General features: G+C 39.5%; 1 protein-coding gene across 1 annotated transcript; it reads left to right on the forward strand.

Annotated features, from left to right (window-relative positions):
• Window positions 1-6,802: 6,802 nt before the first annotated feature.
• Window positions 6,803-19,838, forward strand: LOC119771319 (cytoglobin-2-like). Its single transcript, XM_038267189.1, has 3 exons — window positions 6,803-6,897; window positions 7,400-7,751; window positions 19,210-19,838. Exons 1-3 carry the CDS (start codon window positions 6,803-6,805, stop codon window positions 19,372-19,374), a joined length of 612 nt encoding a protein of 203 aa, XP_038123117.1. The 3' UTR covers window positions 19,375-19,838.
• Window positions 19,839-21,037: the final 1,199 nt, after the last annotated feature.

Consider the following 21,037-nt stretch of genomic DNA (forward strand, 5'->3'; position numbering starts at 1 on the left):
TCAGCTGTGCTGCTGCCATCAACACCTTTGTTTCTAGATGTTGGAGCTTGGCCTGTTTTCCAGTGTAGTCCTGTTTCTCTGACTGTGACTAACTGGATGTGCTCTCTTCATCCTCTGACATGGGAGCTGGCTCGGAGCTCGTCTGCCTGGCTGTGTGTTTCCTGGACGGGGCCGCCTGTGGAGCTGGTTGACAGTTGCCTTTTGTATCTATGCTTCTTTTTCTATGTCTGCTTCTGTCTCCTTGAACCCCAGTGGGCCTCAGCAGATGGCCGCTCACACTGAGCCTGGTTCTGCTGGAGGTTTCTTCCTGTTCAAAGAGAGTTTTTCCTCTCCACTGTCGCTACAAGCATGCTTAGTGTGAGGGATTGCTGAAGAGTCAATGAGTCGATGCAATCAGCTGGTTTTCCTTAGATAGAAAACTTTTAATCAATTTGATTGGATGATCTGGTAAACTGGAAAGTGCCTTGAGATGACATGTGTTGTGAATTTGGCGCTACAAAAATAAATTGAATTGAACTTTTATGGATATGGTTTCACTTTATTTGAAAATTCATAATGCTTCAACTCTGGTTGGACTCAAACTCAAAACCTTTGAATTAGTCTGTCTAGTCCGGCGGTCGGCAAGCGGTGGGTGTGTCTCGGAGCATGGATTTCAAAGGGAAAAATAAAAAAGGAAGATAGCTGATGAGAAAAGAGGATACAAAGTATAGACAGAATCATTTGCTTTTATTATCAATGCGGAAGGATTGCCTGCGTTTTTTGCTTTGTAATGGGGGGGGGGGGGGGGGGGGGGGTGCAAAAAATAAGAAAAATTTGGCAAGGCCTTTTCCAGGGAAGGCTTAATATGCAGCGACCACCAAGCTGGGAGGGAGAGAAAAAGTGTGATTGCAGAACTTCTGGATAAATTAGAGGAGCACAAACATACATTTAATGAGTGGATTACTTCTCCAAACTCCACAACAGCTGCTAGTTTTGTTGCAAGGATGGAATGTCCACAGATCGAACAGGTAGCTCTCTGATGCAGGAATGGGAACTGTAATTTCCCTCTGGGATTATTGAAGCATGTCTGATTCTGATTCTAATCTTTCTTCCTTTTTTTCCCCAAATCCTAAAAATATCAATCACACCAAGGAACGATGGTGAGGATGTGGTTAGAGAGCTCTGCTGATGGATGTCAGTTCCTGCTTGGATCCTCATGACTCAATCAACTCCTCCCAACAGAAACACGTCCATCATAGAAAGATTCCTTTATTCTGTTTCTATAATTTCATCAATAAAACAAAACCTAAACCAGGCGGTGAAGGGCGGTGAAGCAGCACGCAGAGCGCTCACTGCTCCTCCCTCACCTCATTCTGCTATGTGACTGTTGCTCCAGGATAAACATTTAATCATGAATGCTGATTATATATTTAAGCCCACGTAGTCTATTTCTATAGTGGGCTGATACACTTAGAATTTCTAAAAGAAGAATGGGAGGCAGATCTTTTAGTTATCAGGCTCCTCTCCTGTGGAACCAACTACCAGTTTTAGTCCGTGAGGCAGACACCCTGTCTACTTTTAAGGCTAGGCTTAAAACTTTCCTTTTTGATAAAGCTTCTAGTTAGAGTGGCTCAGGTTATCCTGATCTATCTCTATAGTTCTGCTGCTATAGGCTTAGACTGCTAGAGGACATAGGGACCCCTTTTTCATCATTCTGCTTCATTCTATCTCTATTCTCCCACTCTGCAGAATCTGTTAGTTCGATCTCTAACGTTCTGCTCTCTCTGCTTTTTCTCATAGTAGCTTCATCTGGTCTGTTCCTGTTTGGCTGTGACTCCATCCTGGAGAGAAATATCAGCTGTGCTGCTGCCATCAGCACCTTTGTTTCTGGATGTTGGAGCTTTGCCCGTTCTTTGGTGTGTTCCTGTTTTTCTGAAAGTGGGATGGTTGCCGGGCTGAAAATTAGTAACATTACGTTTTACGCCAGCAATGGCTTGTTTATGTCAGGTAGGTTTAATCCAGCTTTTGTTGCTAACTCTAGTGTGTGCTCGACTAAGCCTATAGAATAAGCCAATAAAGCCTCTTTCCACTGAAAGGCATTTTTTTTTCATACATGTGTCGAGCATTTGAATCCCTTCCCATTGGCAAAAAAAGCTGGTTCTGACCCCCGCTGGCAATCTGCATGGCCTCTGTCCCCCATTACTGCATGTCTGGCGACACGATCATGCAGGCTTAGCGTTGATGATGTCACCAGTGAGACAGAAATGAGAAAAGTAGACAATGGAGAGCAACATGTAAGGAAGCGTAGTCAGTGCTTTATTGTTTCATTGTTTTGTCCAGCCCCCACATTTTAAAATGATTGATTAAAGCGAAAACTATTTCTTCTACAAGGTTTTAGGGTACTGTGCATTTTTAAAAGAGTTTTTAGAGAAAACTTTATTTAAACTGCCACAAAGTAATGCTAAGCTCATATCACCTATTACATACAGGAGACGTATTTGCTATTAAAGGAATAGTACACCCAAAACATGATTAGCCTTCATTTTCTACTCACCCCCATGCTGAACAACACTCTAGAGTACTTTTTTGATATCTCAAATGCATCTGGAGATCTGGGAGGCTTCTTGCTGTCTGCTGACATTCAAATAATGGAGGTCTATGGCGCCCGAGGCAGAAAGGTCCATAAAAGTCCACAAAAAACGTGTCAATATTCCTCCATACTGCTCGTCCAATGTATTCCAAGTGTCCTGAGTGGGTAGCATCCAGAATTTACTCGAAACGAAGTCATTTAGAATGTTTTTAGAGCATAAACAGTAGTGTATAGGATTTCCTAAAAGCGCGTTCACGACTCTACGGAAACCGCGGCAGACCAAACCAGATGAAAGTCTCTCTAGATCCAGTACTGTGTTGTTCCTTACACTAAGACTTTAGACAACTTTTACTGTCATTGTCATGAACCGAAGACCGATGGACCCAGTATTCAAGGAGATACAGTCAGTAGGAAAGTTCAAACGTTTATTAAATAAAACAAAACAAAAGTCAGGGATCCAGATCAGACAGGAACAGAAACAGGTGGCAGGATCCAGACTTCCAGGCATCCACAGGCTCCCAGGAGGGTTCAGAGTCTGACTGGGACCAGAAGCATGACCATGCACAGGAGCAGACAGGATCAGGTGCAGTGGAAGAGGGTAGCCGAGACAGGACGTGGAACTGGAACTTGAAGCAGGACTTTAAACTGGTCTCCTCCCTGGAGCCAGGCTTACTGGATAAAAACTGAACCTCCCCACATATTGAGCCAAAACCCAGAGGACTCCGCGGGGGAGGAACAGTGGACGATCAGGAGACGAGACAAACACAAAAACTCTCTTTCCACTGGCAGCTAGGATCCAGGACATGAACCATGAAATAAAACTGAACAGATAGACTAACAAAAGACAAGTAATGATCTGGCCCAGAATGCTCAGGCTGAACTGAATATAACCCACAGGAAACAGGTGAGGGGAATACATTATAATTGAGGCAGGGAGGGAAAACAGGTGAAAGGAATTACTAATTAAGGAGGAGCAAACAGGCCAGATCATGACAGTCATTTTGTATACACAGAGTGTATACAAAAAAAGATTTCATTTTGTACAGCTTTCTTATGCTATGTTCTCTTTAGCTAACCCTACAGCTGTCTACAGTATGTCTGGTGACTGGGAAGACCATGGAAGAACGTTGAAATAGGTTTTGGCCCCCTATCCTGCTGACAGGGCCATGTACGAAGTACAAATCCTGCCATGATTGAAAATACATAAACCCCACCCCCTTTACAGGAGAACAGAAGACCCTGACTATTCAGTTAACCTAACAATTCCCTTTAATGACCCCCCTTTCAGAGACATAGACAGGTATGGGGCATTGCAGGCTAACAAAGAAGCCAAATGACCCCAATTCCAAAGGGGGGGACCCGTTCATCCAATTCTATTTGCATGTTTTCTAAACAAAAGCAAGGCTTTGTTGGGCTGCTGGATAAAACCTGGAACTAAACGCTATTTCTGACATTTAGAATTGAAAAATTTTCCTGGATGGGAAACAAAACGTCTTCAAACTTGGAAACAAAGTCCAGTGGATTGTTTTTTTTTACTTTTTTTTGGAATAACCAGCTGCTATTTAAATACAACGTAAGGGTTACTGTGGAGGCCAAGCTTTTAAGATGATGTAATTAATTTGTGGCATAATTTGTTAAAACTAACTGTTTCTTAAACACTTATTTCATTCTTCTGAATAAATTGACTTAAATATTGGACCTAGAAATGAAAATCCTCGTAAGATGATGAAGCTTCTATAAAATATTAACTGACAATCAGCATTGAGACCACGACAGTGCTACTAAAATATACTGCATGTGTAAATTAATTATATATTTGCTTTATTACACAGTAAAGCAGAAACAGCAGTTATTTCATACCTTTCATTTAATTTCTTTTCAAATTTGTTTTATAATCTTTGAGCAACGGTGAAAACTGAAGCTTCCTCTCTTCTTATTATTCTGCCTGGTGTATGTTGGATAGTTGCCATTCTGTGCGCTGCACTCGCTCACACTGGAACTCTATGAAAATTAGGCAGCACTTTCTGCACACCTGCATCCAATTACACGGCGAGCATCTTATCAATCTTAACTCCGCCGTCTCATCAGCACTTCTACTCTTTAAACGTCTCTGCCGGGAACTTCCTTCTGAACCGTTGGGGCCAAATTATACACTCACTTGCAGAGAAAATAAAAAAAACCTAATGTAAGTTTCTGAACTGCACTCTGAGATAGGAGGAAGGACACGTTGATGTCGACGTATGGTTTTCAGAGCAGCTGAATGCTCCAGAATGATCTTTTATGGACTGTGTAGCATTTAATTATAATTAAAGGGTTCAGCTTCCTGCAGTTGGTTCCTTCCGTCAATACCTTTTTCTTTTGTTCTTTTAATTGCACTTGAAACATTTATTTAATCTCTCAACATTAGGCTTTTAAAAACATAGAGAACAATCAGTGTTTGCCTTTTAAAATCAGAGCAGCACATCCTACCATTAGTTCCTCTGACTGTTTTTATTTTGTTAAAACTCACTTAGGGTCTTATTGTCATAGTATAACCTAGTAGATCTTCATGTTTATTTTTTAATAAAGAGCTGAATTAGTCTTAGTTAAACAATATATGGAATATTATAGAGGGCCTTTATGTATGTATGATATCAGTATGATAACTGTATTTCTCTTAAAGTAATAGTCCGGTCAGCAAGGAATAATTAATTGATCATTATTTATACCTAAAAATGAATAAGTTTGCAATGATTTAATGAATTAAACGGTTAATCAGTAAAAAATGAAACTAATAATTTTCATCGCGATCACTGAGTCTGGGAGCGGCCATTTTTGCCCATATATAGTAGCCCCTCCCTCCTGCCATCTTCCAGCAGTGACGTCACAGTGCGGTCAGCCTAGCGCCATTCTCCCCGCTTTACAAGCTAAATCAATGGGAACTACTAGACACATCTGCAATCAACAACAATTATTGAAGATTTCCAGAGGACTTCACCATTGAAATTCACCAGAGCTATAGTGAAACTGACAATGCCCACGTGCATGGCAGCTGGATGCTGGAATACATCGGGTAAAAGTGGAAAAAAAGAGTTATTCCACCTTTCTGATTCCTGATCCTCCACGGACGGGTTGGTCGTTGGATCGCCAACTTGAAGAGGGAGGATTTGCCATCGAACTTCTGGCCAGAGAAAAAACCCGTAATATGTAGCCAACATTTGGAAGAAGAATGTTTTCAAGATGACTTGGATAATAGCGCGTTGTGACAAACACCAGATACAGCACTGGGACTTGATCAACAGCCGATACCGCACCGTGACGTCACTAACCAGTAGGTGGCAGTAGTGTTCTTTGACAAACATGGATGCCTCCAGTAAAGCACATTCACATGAAAATTACTCTGAATTAAAAACATCATTTATTGAACAGGATGGAATAATTTCAGATTTAAAGTATTGTCAGAAGTTTGAATTTTGAATATGAGCAGACTTTTCCGGTAAGATCAGCTGACCACTAAACTTTAGACGCTCAAAAGATGAATCTATGATCTGTGGGTCGGTATACAGAGGCCTGGTTAAAACCTTTGGTTCATGTTTATTGTAGAAGGGATTAAGCTACATCTAAAAAAAACAAAAAAAACATCTGGTGGGGAGTGTGCCCCCTAGGGGGATAAAGTGTAGTTGTAAGGAGTGTGTGGTAGGGATAAGAAGCATAAATTACCAATTGTAAAGGTATTTTTTTAAAAGAAATATGTTGATAGCGATGTTGAGATTAATAATAGGGCAAAATGGCTAAACTCAAAATAATGACACCTTAACCTCTTAACATCCACCTCATTTTGGGTAACCCTCGCCTATTTTGCATACCCAAATGAAAAGCAAATAACTTAGATACTGTAAGCCCAAATTACATGTGTAATACATTATTGAAAGCTAACATCCTCTAGTTTCCTAATATATAAATAAAAGTTGAGTGACTACAACAGAAACCAACCTGCATCAGTTCAAACATGACTCAAAGTTGTTTATTCTCAGAAATGATAGGTCTAACAGCAGTAATAAAGACATTCTTGAGAAAAAAAACAGGTTTTATTGTATTATATTTGTTCTACATCATGTAAACCACAAATGCAGAAAATTTTAGTCCTCTAGCTATAAAAGTTCCAGAGCTGTGGGGTATGAAGCATTTGGTAAAACAAAAATAAAAAAACTCAAAAACAATTCTCCTCCCAATATATCCCAGACAGCCAACTGCATGGATCCACTACACCACTGGTCCCAGATACAGGAAGTCCCTCCCAGCTTCCCATTTTATAGAGGCTCAGGCTCCGAAGAGAGCGACACCTACTGGTGCCGCCTGTTATTTTGAGATTAATAAAGCATTTTTGAATGCTTTATTAATCCCAAAGGAAAATTAAATGGTACCAAATCAGATATATATAACGTTGTTGCCTTAATTGCACATCCACCCAGACATCTCTACAGCAGCAGCACCTACTCCATAAAAACCTGCTGTAAATTGTTGAGCATCTCTCATTTCTGATCTTTCATCATGTTTTTATGAAGTGGTTAGGATACTGTCGGCTCGCCAATAGAATATAACACAATATAACACATGGATAGTAGAGAAGAGGATTAGGGCCACTGGGGAAAAAAGTTAACTGATTTTTAAATTTTATTTCAGTATAATATGAGAAAAAAAGTCAGAATTCTGACTGAATTCTGACAGCTAACAAACATGTTGGCATCAAGCCGTAGCTTGTTTCAATCACCTTCTGCTCTTCGATTAATGAAATAGCATCACCGGGTTCCCCTTGGGCACGTAGCTTTTACACTTTGTCTGACTTGTAAGCTACTTTGGAAAAAAGAAACCTTCTCAGTCTGCAACGCCTTATTATAATGGTTTTAAACCCACCTATTATGCTTTATATATTAATTATTTATTTGTCCTGAAATATTCTTTGTTCTTTAGGTTTTTTGTCAACTTTCCATCTGCGAAGCAGTATTTCAGCCAGTTCCAAGACATGGAGGACCCTGAGGAGATGGAGCAAAGCAGCCAACTGAGGCAGCACGCCTGCAGGGTGATGAACGCCCTCAACACGGTGGTGGAGAACCTGAATGACCCAGAGAAGGTGTCCTCAGTGCTGGCCCTGGTGGGGAAGGCCCATGCCATCAAACACAAAGTGGAACCAATTTATTTTAAGGTAGGAACTGAAAACTAAATCATTCATTTTTCATTAATTTATTTAGGTCAGATATTTCTGTTTTAGACTTTCGTTCTCCATTTTATTTTACATACCTGCATTTATTTTGACACGCAGGTAGTGTTCACTTTTATATTCTGGAATCAGTTATCAGAACAATGTACAGATCTAGTTTGTAGAGGCAAAATGCTTAAAATGTACCCAAGTCAGACGCCTTTTCTTCCTTTTGCATGAAATCTGTAATTCACTGCAGCTCAGTTAATGATCCTAGAGGTCAGCGAAACGAGACTCAGTCGCTTTCTACAAGTTTCCTTCCAAATTAGATCGTACTTAAATAGTTTTTCTCTCCTTGCGGTCATGCAACAGCCTTCAGATGAACAGAGATTGGACAATTATGAGAAAGTGGCTGAAGGCGATATTACTCTAATACACAATGCACCTGCTAGATACAGAGTTATAGAGAAGAGGAGAAAAGAATAAAAAAAAAAATCCTTTTATTGCGAAATAAATGCTTACACTGAGATTTAAAGGAAAAGTCCAGTGAGCAAGGAATGATCAATGGATCATTATTTATACCTAAAACTAATATGTTTGCGATGATTCAATGTATTTAACATTAATCAGTAAAAAAAACAAAACAATAATTTACTTCGCGATCACTGAGTCTGGGAGCGGCCATCTTTGCCCCAATATAGTAGCCCCTCCCTCCTGCCATCTTCCAGCAGTGACGTCACGGTGCGGTAAGCCTAGCGCCATTCTCCCCGCTTTACAAGCTAAATCAATGGGAACTACTAGACACATCCTCAATCAACAACAATTATTGAAGATTTCCAGAGGACTTCACCATTGAAATTCACCAGAGCTATAGTGAAACTGACAATGCCCACGTGCATGGCAGCTGGATGCTGGAATACATCGGGTAAAAGTGAAAGAAAGAGTTATTCCACCTTTCTGATTCCTGATCCTCCACGGACGGGTTGGTCGTTGGATCGCCAACTTGAAGAGGGAGGATTTGCCATCGAACTTCTGGCCAGAGAAAAAACCCGTAATATGTAGCCAACATTTGGAAGAAGAATGTTTTCAAGATGACTTGGATAATAGCGCGTTGTGACAAACACGAGATACAGCACTGGGACTTGATCAACAGCCGATACCGCACCGTGACGTCACTAACCAGTAGGTGGCAGTAGTGTTCTTTGACAAACATGGATGCCTCCAGTAAAGCACATTCACATGAAAATTACTCTGAATTAAAAACACTGATCATTTATTGAACAGGATGGAATCATTTTATATTTAATGTACTTTCAGAAGTTTGAATTCTGAATATGAGCGAACTTCTACTTTAAAAAGTTAACCGAAACCATACTTTAAAAGCCTCACATTACCAATCATGCTTTTCATATGTAAAGTGGCATGGATTAAAACTTGCTGAACAATATTATGTGAGCTGAGACCTTCGGATCTGTTTGAGCAATTTGTTAAAAAATGTAAAAATTCTATTTCATAAATCATACATGACTCAGGAGGATGGTTGTAACTAGTTACAGTTTCCTGAGCATTTTTTTGAAAAACAAAACAAAAGTTATCTATTATATTTACTTAAGTATTCCGTAAAAAAAAAAAAAAAATTCACTGGACTTGGTTTCCAAGATCTGAAGACGTTTCGCCACCTCTCCAGGAAGCTTTCTCAATTGGCAAAAGTCTTCAAATCTTGGAAACCAAGTCCAGTGGATTTTTTTGAACTTTTACGGAATGACTATGACCTGGATGACTGAGAATCTTCATCAGCATTAACTTAAGTTATATTCTTGTGAGAATGCTGCTTTTTCTTGAGTAGATCTTGTGGTTATTCTATACATCAGTAGTTATTATTATTATTCAGAGATCAGGTGTAAATACAGTAAAACCGTAGAAATTTTAAGTCAAATTGATTTCTCTCTTTGTACTGTTTAGATAAATATTTTAATAAATATTTAGTATTTTTTTCTGCCTGAATATATATTTTTTATAATTCAATTCAGTTTATTTCTATAGCTCCAATTCACAACACGTCATCTCATGGCACTTTCCAGTTCAACAGATCATCCAGCCAAATTGATTCTAAATTTTCTAGCTAAGGAAAATCAGTTGATTGACTCGAAGGCAATCCCTCACACTAAGCATGCTTGTAGCGACAGTGGAGAGAAAAAAGGGACAGGAAGAAACCTCCAGGAGAACCAGGCTCAGTGTGAGCGGCCATCTGCTGAGGCCGACTGGGGTTCAAGGAGACAGAAGCAGACATAGAAAAAGAAGCATAGATACAAAAGGCAGCTGTAAAAGGCGGCCCCGTCCAGGAAACACACAGCCAGGCAGACGAGCTCCGAGCCAGCTCCCATGTCAGAGGATGAAGAGAGCACATCCAATTCAATTCAATTCAATTCAGTTTATTTATATAGCGCCAAATTCACAACACATGTCATCTCAAGGCACTTTACAGTTCAACCAGATCATACAGTCAAATTGATACAAAGTTTTCTATCTAAGGAAAACCAGTTGATTGCATTGACTCATTGACTCAAATACAATCCCCCACACTAAGCATGCTTGTAGCGACAGTGGAGAGGAAAAACTCCCTTTTAACAGGAAGAAACCTCCAGCAGAACCAGGCTCAGTGTGAGCGGCCATCTGCTGAGGCCGACTGGGGTTCAAGGAGACAGAAGCAGAGATACAAAAAGCAGCTGTAAAAGGCGGCCCCGTCCAGGAAACACACAGCCAGGCAGACGAGCTCCAAGGCAGCTCCCATGCCAGAGGACGAAGAAAGCACATCCACTCAGTCACGGTCAGAGAAACAGGACCACACTGGAAAACAGGCCGATCTCCAACATCTATTAACAAGGGTGTTGATAGAAGCAGCACAGCTGATGTTTTTTTTCCAGGATGACGTCACAGCCAAACAGGAACAGACGAGGCAAAGCTACTCTGAGGAAAAGCAGAGAGAGCAGAAGGTTAGAGATTGAACTAACAGATTCTGCAGAATAGGAGAACAGAGAGAGAATGAAGCAGAATGATGAAATGGGGGTCCCTATGTCCTCCAAAAGTCTAAGCCTATAGCAGCATAACTATAGAGATAGCTCAGGATAACCTGAGCCACCCTAACTATAAGCTTTATCAAAAATGAAAGTTTTAAGCCTAGCCTTAAAAGTAGACAGGGTGTCTGCCTCACGGACTAAAACTGGTAGTTGGTTCCACAGGAGAGGAGCCTGATAACTAAAAGATCTGCCTCCCATTCTACTTTTAGAAATTCTAGGAACCACTAGTAAACCTGCAGATTGAGAGCGAAGTGCTCTGTTAGGAACATAAGGAACAATCAGATCTCTGATATAAGATGGAGCTTGGCCATTTAAGGCTTTATATGTGAGAAGAAGGATTTTAAATTCTATTCTTGATTTAACAGGAAGCCAATGAAGAGAAGCCAGGATAGGAGAGATATGATCTCTCTTTTTTATTTTCATTAGAACTCTGGCTGCAGCATTTTGGATCAGCTGAAGGCTTTTAACTACAGTTTGTGGACTTCCTGATAGTAAAGAATTACAATAGTCCAGCCTTGAAGTAACAAATGCATGGACTAGTTTCTCAGCATCACCCCTGGACAGGATATTTCTAATTTTTGCAATGTTCCTCAGATGAAAGAAGGAAATTCTAGAAACCTCTTTGATATGGGATTTAAATGACAGGTCCTGATCAAAAATAACACCAAGATTTTTTACTTTATTATCTGAAATCAGTTTAATCCCATCCAAATGAAGTGACTGGCTAATCAGTTTCTTTTTCAGAGACTCTGGTCCAAAGACTATAACTTCTGTTTTGTCTGCATTCAGAAGCAGAAAGTTAAGAGTCATCCAGGTTTTTATGTCTTCAAGACATGCCTGTAATCTATGTAATGGGTTAGCTTCATCTGGATTTATAGACAGATATAGCTGGGTATCATCAGCATAACAGTGGAAATTAATCCCATGCTGTCTAATAATTCTACCAATTGGGAGCATGTATAAAGTAAAGAGAATTGGTCCTAGCACTGATCCCTGTGGTACTCCACAGGTAACCTTTGAGCGTGTTGAAGATCTATCATTAACATGAACAAACTGAATTCGATCAGATAGATAAGATTTAAACCAGTCTAGTGCTGTTCCTTTAATTCCAACAAAATATTCAAGTCTTTCTAAAAGAATATTATGGTCAACTGTATCAAATGCAGCACTAAGATCCAACAGGACGAGCACAGATACAAGTCCATTATCTGAGGCCATGAGAATATCATTAGTGACTTTCACCAGAGCTGTTTCAGTGCTATGATGAGCTCTAAAGCCAGACTGAAACTCTTCAAAAAGTTCATTATGGTGGAAGTGATCGCAAACTTGTTTGGCAACTACTTTCTCAAGAATTTTGGATAAGAAAGGAAGATTGGATATAGGTCTATAATTGACCAAGTCATCTGGGTCAAGAGACGGTTTCTTAAGCAGAGGTTTAATTACAGCAATCTTAAAAGCTTTAGGTACATATCCCTGTAACAGAGATAGATTAATCACATCTAAAATGGAGGAGGAGATCAAAGGGAATACCTCCTTAAATAACCTGGTTGGAACTGGATCTAACATACAAGTTGAAGGCTTAGATGAAGACAATAATTTTGCTAATTCAGAGAGTTCAACTGGATCAAAGCAGTCTAAACCCGGTTCAGATTCCATGACTACCTCAGGTACAATCGCGGATAGAGGAGTGCTTATGATCTTATTTTTAATAAGATCAATCTTATTTATAAAGAATCCCATAAAATCATTGCTGCTAAGAGCAGGTGGAATGGACGGTTCAACAGAGCTATGGCTCTGGGTGAGTTTGGCAACTGTATTAAAAAGAAATCTAGGATTATTCTTATTCTCCTCTATTAATGAGGAGAAGTATGCTGCTCTTGCTTTACAAAGGGTCCTCTTATACAGCAGTAAACCATTTTTCCAGACTAGGAAGGACTCTCGCAGGCCTGTGGAGCGATATTTTCTCTCCAGTTTCCTAGCATTTTGCTTCAAAGTACGCAGCTCTGCATTAAACCAAGGAGCAAGCTTTCTATTTTTAACGGTTTTCATTTTCAAAGGAGCTGCGTTGTCTAAGGCAATACGCAGAGAACTAGCAACCCCATCAACAAAATCATCAACCTGTGAAGGGGAATAAGCTAAGCTTTTGCACTCTGCAGCACTGCTCAGTGACACAGAGCAGAGAGAAAGTGAAGCAGATTCTTTAAAATTTATAACTGCACTATCTGATAAAGATCTACTAAAATTGAACCTTCTTTTGGGGGAGGAGAACTCTGTTAAAGTAATCCTGAAGGTTATTAGAAAGTGGTCAGAGAGGACAGGGTTGTGAGGAAATACTGTTATTTCTTCACATTCTATGCCGTATGTCAGCACAAGATCCAAAGTATGAAGATGAGAATGCGTGGGACTATTCACATTTTGAACAAAGCCAATAGTGTCTAAGATAGCATTAAAGGCTGCTCTTAAGCTATCGCCTTCAATGTCAGCATGGATGTTAAAATCTCCCACTATGATGACCCTGTCAGTATTTAATACCAAATCAGAAAGGAACTCTGAAAACTCATCTAAAAATTCAGAGTAAGGACCTGGTGGACGATACAAAGTTACAAAAAGAAGAGGTTTTCTTGCCTTGAAATTTGGATCAGGGAAATTAAGGGTTAAATGTTCAAAAGAGTTGTAGGTATTAATTGTTTTGGGAGTAATCAGTAAGTCAGACTGGAAGATTGTTGCTACTCCTCCTCCTCGCCCAGAACTTCTGGGGATGTGAAAATTTAAATAGCTTGAAGGAGTTGCCTCATTTATGCTCACATAATCCTCTTGCTGCAGCCAGGTTTCTGTAAGGCAAAACAAGTCAATGTGATTATCACAAATCAAGTCATTAACTAGTAGACTTTTAGAGGCAGTTAGTCACAGTCAGAGAAACAGGACTACACTGGAAAACAGGCCAAGCTCCAACATCTAGAAACAAAGGTGTTGATGGCAGCAGCACAGCTGATATTTCTCTCCAGGATGGAGTCACAGCCAAACAGGAACAGACCAGATGAAGCTACTATGAGAAAAAGCAGAGAGAGCAGAACGTTAGAGATTGAACTAACAGATTCTGCAGAGTGGGAGAATAGAGATAGAATGAAGCAGAATGATGAAAAAGGGGTCCCTATGTCCTCCAGCAGTCTAAGCCTATAGCAGCAGAACTATAGAGATAGCTCAGGATAACCTGAGCCACTCTAACTATAAGCTTTATCAAAAAGGAAAGTTTTAAGCCTAGCCTTAAAAGTAGACAGGGTGTCTGCCTCACGGACTAAAACTGGTAGTTGGTTCCACAGGAGAGGAGCCTGATAACTAAAAGATCTGCCTCCCATTCTACTTTTAGAAATTCTAGGAAGCTCTAGTAAACCTGCAGATTGAGAGCGAAGTGCTCTGTTAGGAACATAAGGAACAATCAGATCTCTGATATCAGATGGAGCTTGGCCATTTAAGGCTTTATATGTGAGGAGGAGAATTTTAAATTCTATTCTGGATTTAACAGGTTCTGCAGAGTGGGAGAATAGAGATAGAATGAAGCAGAAGGATTAAATATAAATAATAATATAATAACTTTCAAATACCAGATTTTGACCTCTATGTCTGATTACACCATTTTAGAGATTAAATCAAATATTATGAGCCAACAGTTCCTAGGTACTTGAGTAAACTTTTTAAAGTACTTTTTTATTCCAACTTGAGTCATTTCTTGGATGACTCCTTTCTACTCTTACTAGATTTTAGGGTGCTCTACCTTCCTTTAGATGGCACATAATTCACTGATGCTTTTAGTTGAACAAAGGTTAGAAATCCCTCTGAAGTTATAACTCTGACTGCAGAGATTTATACATAATTATCAAAAATATAACAACGGCCCAAACTGTTCATTAATAGCTGTTATTATCCACCAGGCTGCATACGACAATCCCTACTTCAAAAGGATCATTTTAGTCTTTTCAGTTATTGTGACGAGTCATGCTAGTCTAAAATGTAAATGACTGTCGATTGCAGAATAGAAATCCGAGGCTTTTATTATTAAAGTAGGTATAATTCCTGCTGCTATGTTTTTTTTTCTGGTAAATAGTCCGAAAGGCAGAATTTGTGTTTCTGCTGTCACCAGGCTGAGAACATCTTTGACAGATCGATGCCGTCCATCAGAGCTGCACACAACCATGCATACTAATAATAACTCCAAAGGTCGCAGCAGAATCTCTGATTAACCCTGCAAGAGGTTTTGGACTGTGAACGAGCTGGAAGAACATGGATAAAATCCTTAATCACTATAGCATGTTTTTAGCTCTCGGTACCCATTCAGGAAGATGCATTTAACAAAAGCATTGTTCACAGTGGAAAAAAGCCAGAAAAATTAAAGGCTGTTTGCGGAATCGGAAATATTATGTTACGGAATTTGTCTATTCGGTGCTTTTGTGTTTTTTTTTTTTTTTTATAGATATACAAATATACCTCTATATATATTCAGCTCATACAAGAATAAGACAGACAATATGAAGTCCGAATTCTTCCATAAATACGCAAGCCTAAAATACCACCAGTTTTAAAACACCAAAGGCACATTTCCCCCCTACAAGCGTTGTACACAACACAAGGCCCCCATATAAAACCAGCATCAACCCATGCTCCTTCTTTGTGCTCTCCTTGGAAACCTCTTTGATTGTTTGATCACCTGGTCTCTGAAACTATTTTGTACTGTACTTTGGCTTTGGATGATCCCTCACAGACACTGTTGCTTGCCTGGCGCCAGCTCCCTTGCACCCTGCACTCTGATGCAGTAATGGCAGCAAGCAGCGAACATCTCCGGCCCCCCAGGTTCCTCTCCCTCTGAATCAGACTGAACTCTCAACCAGAGAATCCGTTGAGTCCAAGGTTCTACGGTTCTTAAAGAATAATCTGGCCAAACATGGACCTATCCGCAGGCAACTCTTGGCGTAAGATTGTAGATCACAAGGTTTCTCAGCTCTAAGCTGAAGTAACTGAGATCCTCGTTCATCTGCGCCATCATGCTAAGGCTCCTGCTCTTCCATTAACCTCAGCCCTGTCTGTGTCCACACCTCCGCCTGCTGTCTCAGCCTTTCAGGAACCTCGTCAACAAAAATAGGAATTAAACCAATAAAACTAGAAAACAAAGAAAAACATGGATCTAAGTGAAAATGAATACTTAAAAGAAAACTTAAGGGAACCAAGACTGTGACAGTTATGAGAAGTAGGGGTGCACCGATTGCAGTTTTCCGGCCGATTTCCGATTACCGATCTTTAAAAAGTCTGACCTGCCGATTCCGATTTTTGGTTAATACCGATTTTATAATTTTTTTTGCTATAACCAACACTGTGTTGCAAGATCGCAATTCACTGTCAATGTTACAATCTTTTCTTGAAAAGCATGCCCTTGAACAATAGCCTTGAACCATTATAAACTTGTTTTAACTGCCCATGAGGTAGAGCCTTGACATAGAAATGAATTAAATAATAAATATTAATTAAATAAAACAAACTTAAGACTACAACATTGGTCTTTTGATTTTTTTACATTTCAAAAAACAAAACTTCAACAAAAGATCAGAAAAAATATGGAATAGCAACTGATTTTAAGACACTCGCGGAGGTAAATAGATCGGTGGTTAAGATCGGTTTCATATGTAAATATCGGCCGATCACCAATCAACCTAAATTAAGGAAATCGGGGCCGATCGATCGGCCGGCCGATTTATCGGTGCACCCCTTATGAGAAGGATCAAACAATTAAAGCTAGAATAGTGTTTGCTCAGGAAATGCACTTGACTCCTGAAGATGTAACCAAAGTGAGGAGGAAGTGGCCTGGGAATGTATTCTCAGCTTCTCACACTGCTGTGCAGTAATTATACTGTTACACAACTCTGTGCCTTTTCATCTTATTAGTGTGGATGAAGACAGATGAGGCAGATACCTCATTATACAGTGCGACATTTTCTCAGTTCGATTAAATCTGGTTAATATATATGATCACAATGAAGTTAATCCATCATTTTTAGACACCTGTTTTTGTCCTTGGCTGATTTACCTGGTAACCTTATCATGGATGCTTAGTTTGGATAGATCTGCTGGATCTGATGCTTCCAAAAATCAACAGGAAGAGAGCTGCTACAGTGTATTAAATAATTTAATTTTATTGAGTTCTGGAGACAGAACCACCCTTCGAGACATTCTCCAGAATTGACAATTATGTGGTGCGTTAGATGCAGGAGTTTTCCTGCAACTGGAGGGTTGTTGGTTCAAGCCCCAGTAAAGAACCGTCTTAATTGATTTTATAGTTTTTTTTTGGTCTCATTCACGCTGGTTTAGGTCATAAACTCAAACACCTATACTCTTCAAACCTGAAATGCATTGCTCTGTACTGATAGTTTGACTTGTGATCTTTTTTTTAAATTTTTTTAAAGACCAGTAAACAATTATGGTAATTGATTTTATTGCATTTTGAACACATTTAAACTGGTCCCAGTCAAGAACTTCAACACCTCGACCCCTCAAACCTGGACTGCATTGTTTTATGATAAAAGAAGAACTTTTAAACCCTTGTCTTTTACTGGCAAACCTTTTTAAAGATCATTAAATAACTATTTTTAATGGATTTTATCCCCCATTTTGATTACATTCTAACTGGCCCATCTGAAAAACTGCTAAACCTAGGCCGTGTTGCATTCTTGTTAATCGAGAAACAGACAACACATGTCATCTCAAGGAACTTTCCAGTTCACCAGATCATCCAGTCAAATTGATTCAAAGTTTTCTATCTAAGGAAAACCACTGATTACATTGATGGATTGACTCTTCAGCAATCCCTCACACTAAGCATATTTTTAGCGACAGTGGAGAGGAATAACTCCCTTTGAACAGGAAGAACCCTTCAGCAGAACCAGGCTCAGTGTGAGCGGCCATCTGCTGAGGCCCACTGGGGTTCAAGGAGACAGAAGCAGACATAGAAAAAGAAGCATAGATACAAAAAGCAGCTGTAAAAGGTGGCCCCGTCCAGGAAACACACAGCCAGGCAGACGAGCTCCGAGCTAGCTCCCATGTCAGAGGATGAAGAGAGCACATCCAGTTAGTCACAGTCAGAGAAACAGGACTACACTGGAAAACAGGCAGATCTCCAACATCTAGAGAATTGGTCCTATTACTGATCCCTGTGGTACTCCACAGGTACTCTTTGAGCATGAGGAAGATTTGTCATTAACGTGAACAAACTGAAATTGATCAGATAGTTACGATTTAAACCAGTCTAGTTCTGATCCTTTAATAACAATAATTCCCCCCAAAAAAGTCTTTCTAAAAGAATATTATGGTCAACTGTATCAAATGCAACACTGAGATCCAACAGAACGAGCACAGATACAAGTCCATTATCTGAGGCCATGAGAATATCATTAGTGACTTTCACCAGAGCTGTTTCAGTGCTATGATGAGCTCTAAAGCCAGACTGAAACTCTTCAAAAAGTTCATTATGGTGTAAGTGATCGCAAACTTGTTTGGCAACTACTTTCTCAAGGATTTTAGATAAGAAAAGAAGATTGGATATAGGTCTATAATTGACCAAGTCATCTGGGTCAAGAGACGGTTTCTTAAGCAGAGGTTTAATTACAGCAACCTTAAAAGCTTTAGGTACATATCCCTGTAACAGAGATAGATTAATCACATCTAAAATGGAGGAGAAGATCAAAGGGAATACCTCCTTAAATAACCTGGTTGGAACTGGATCTAACATACAAGTTGAAGGCTTAGATGAAGACAATAATTGTGCTAACTCTGAAAGTTCAACTGGATCAAAGCAGTCTAAACCCGGTTCAGATTCCATGACTACCTCAGATACAATCACGGATAGAGGAGTGCTTATGATCTTATTTTTCAATAAGATCAATCTTATTTATAAAGAATCCCATAAAATCATTGCTGCTAAGAGCAGGTGGAATGGACGGTTCAACAGAGCTATGGCTCTGGGTGAGTTTGGCAACTGTATTAAAAAGAAATCTAGGATTATTCTTATTCTCCTCTATTAAAGAGGAGAAGTATGCTGCTCTTGCTTTACAAAGGGTCCTCTTATACAGCTGTAAACTGAGGAGATAAAGATTCTTTAGATCTTAATTTACCGTAATTCAGTAAAAGGGTCGAGTCACATAAAAAAAAAAATATAACGAGGTCACTCCAGTGGTTGTAAGTTGGAGGGGATATTGCTGGGATTTCGCGGGAAGTTGGCTGCCATTCGGCTGGGAAGGACCATTTTGAATGGCTGCTACTGTAAAATATGCAATTTTTTTTTTCTGTAAACCCTGGCTTTGTTTTCCCCCCTCACCCAAATTTAAAAATATATTTCTTTCACCCAGATCTTGAGCGGAGTGATCCTGGAGGTGCTGTCAGAAGACTTCCCAGATTTCTTCACAGTGGAAGTGCAGATGGTTTGGACCAAACTGATGGGGGCGCTGTACTGGCACGTGACGGGGGCCTACACTGACGTGGGCTGGCTCCAGGTCTCCAGCTCTGCAGTGTGAAAAATCAGGAAAGAAGATGTTTGAAGTATTTGTTGGAGAAATAAATAGAGTCATGTGTGAAAGATTGGGGGCTTGGTTTCACAGACATGGATGAGATTAATGCAGTAATCTGTGCAACATTCTTCCACACTTTGGTTGTATCTTGGTGCTGAGCTTTTGCTGCTAAAGCTGTAGAGGTCAGTCGGGCACCAAGCGATGTAACTAGACATCACCTCACTCTTCTTGGCTTCTGTAAGTGGTGTTTTGGTTCAAGTGTTTTAGCGAAAAAAAAAAAAAAAAAAGGCTGTTGTTTTAAGTATTTACCTTCCAGCTCTTCTACAGGTAATTCCAGTCACTCCAGAATCACATAAACCATCACTCTATGTCTAGCATGAGTGCTTTCCTATTAAAGAAGCGCCACAGTCTTACAGTACCTGTATCTCAAGGTCTGATAAGGTTAAACTGCATTTTTGGCTCAAAGAAGGTTAAAATGCAAAGCAAAGAGTTTATGATGATTTTCTAGCATTGTGAGAAATCAGTTAAACACATTATAGCAAACTTTAATTTTGTCTTGTTTTTTTGGTGACATGTAACCTTCAACAAAACTTGATTTCTTGTTTTTTTATTTCTTTATTCTTAGTAGCAATGCAAGAAGTAGCTATGGTGATGATACATTATTAAATTAATCAACACATCCAGTTAAATCCACACATTTTGTATGTTAGAAAAAGTGACTCATAGACTTGTTTGATGCTGTTCAGAGGAGTCCGCCCTCTACATTTACCCTGTTATCTAATGTATAAAGTAATACATGTAGCAGCTGTAAAAAGGGGGTTCCTGTGAGCAGTGTTACATGCAGCATGTGTTATTTCACTGATTTAATCGGTCTAATCACATCTCATAAACATACTGCATTTCTATTAAAAAAAAGAAACACATAAAACCAAACCTATATTTACGATCACAGCATACCAAATGGGAACAATGTTAGCGAATGTTCCCATGCTTTACATCTTTTAGTTGTGGAAATGCTGTTTGCGTTGGAAGCCGTGAGTAACAAAGTTTTTAAAATCTGGAATCAGCTTCAGAGTAAAAAAGACAAGCTAAAACACCACGCCTTTTTTTTCTGTATAGATAACCAATCTGCAACTTCTGAAAACTTCAAATCCATCTCTTGACTCCAGGTACATCAGGCTTAGAAAAACGCACCATAAATCTGCTATAATTTAGCATCAAAGCGCTACATCATGGCCTAGCATAATGACTATTGTATTACAATGGTATAAGAAATTTCCATGTGGATTAAAAATAAATGCAGTGTTTATAAGGACCTTTATAGAAACTACAGGAAATTTCTTTAAAAAAACCACATCACCTTTAGGAAACTGCCTAAAGTAAAACGTATAATTCAATTCAGTTTATTTATAAAGCGCCAATTCACAACACGTCAACTCAAATCAGTTTGACTACAGTCAAATTGATTAAAAGTTTTCTATCTAAGGAAAACCAGTTGATTGCATCAACTCATTGACTCTTCAGCAATCCCTCACACTAAGCATGCTTGTAGCGACAGTGGAGAGGAAAAACTCCCTTTGAACAGGAAGAAACCTCCAGCAGAACCAGGCTCAGTGTGAGCGGCCATCTGCTGAGGCCGACCGTGGTATAGGTTAGATTTTCTTAAAAA

This window comes from Cyprinodon tularosa, unplaced genomic scaffold, assembly GCF_016077235.1.
Source record: "Cyprinodon tularosa strain WSP-4 unplaced genomic scaffold, ASM1607723v1 ctg665, whole genome shotgun sequence".
Taxonomy (NCBI): domain Eukaryota; kingdom Metazoa; phylum Chordata; class Actinopteri; order Cyprinodontiformes; family Cyprinodontidae; genus Cyprinodon; species Cyprinodon tularosa.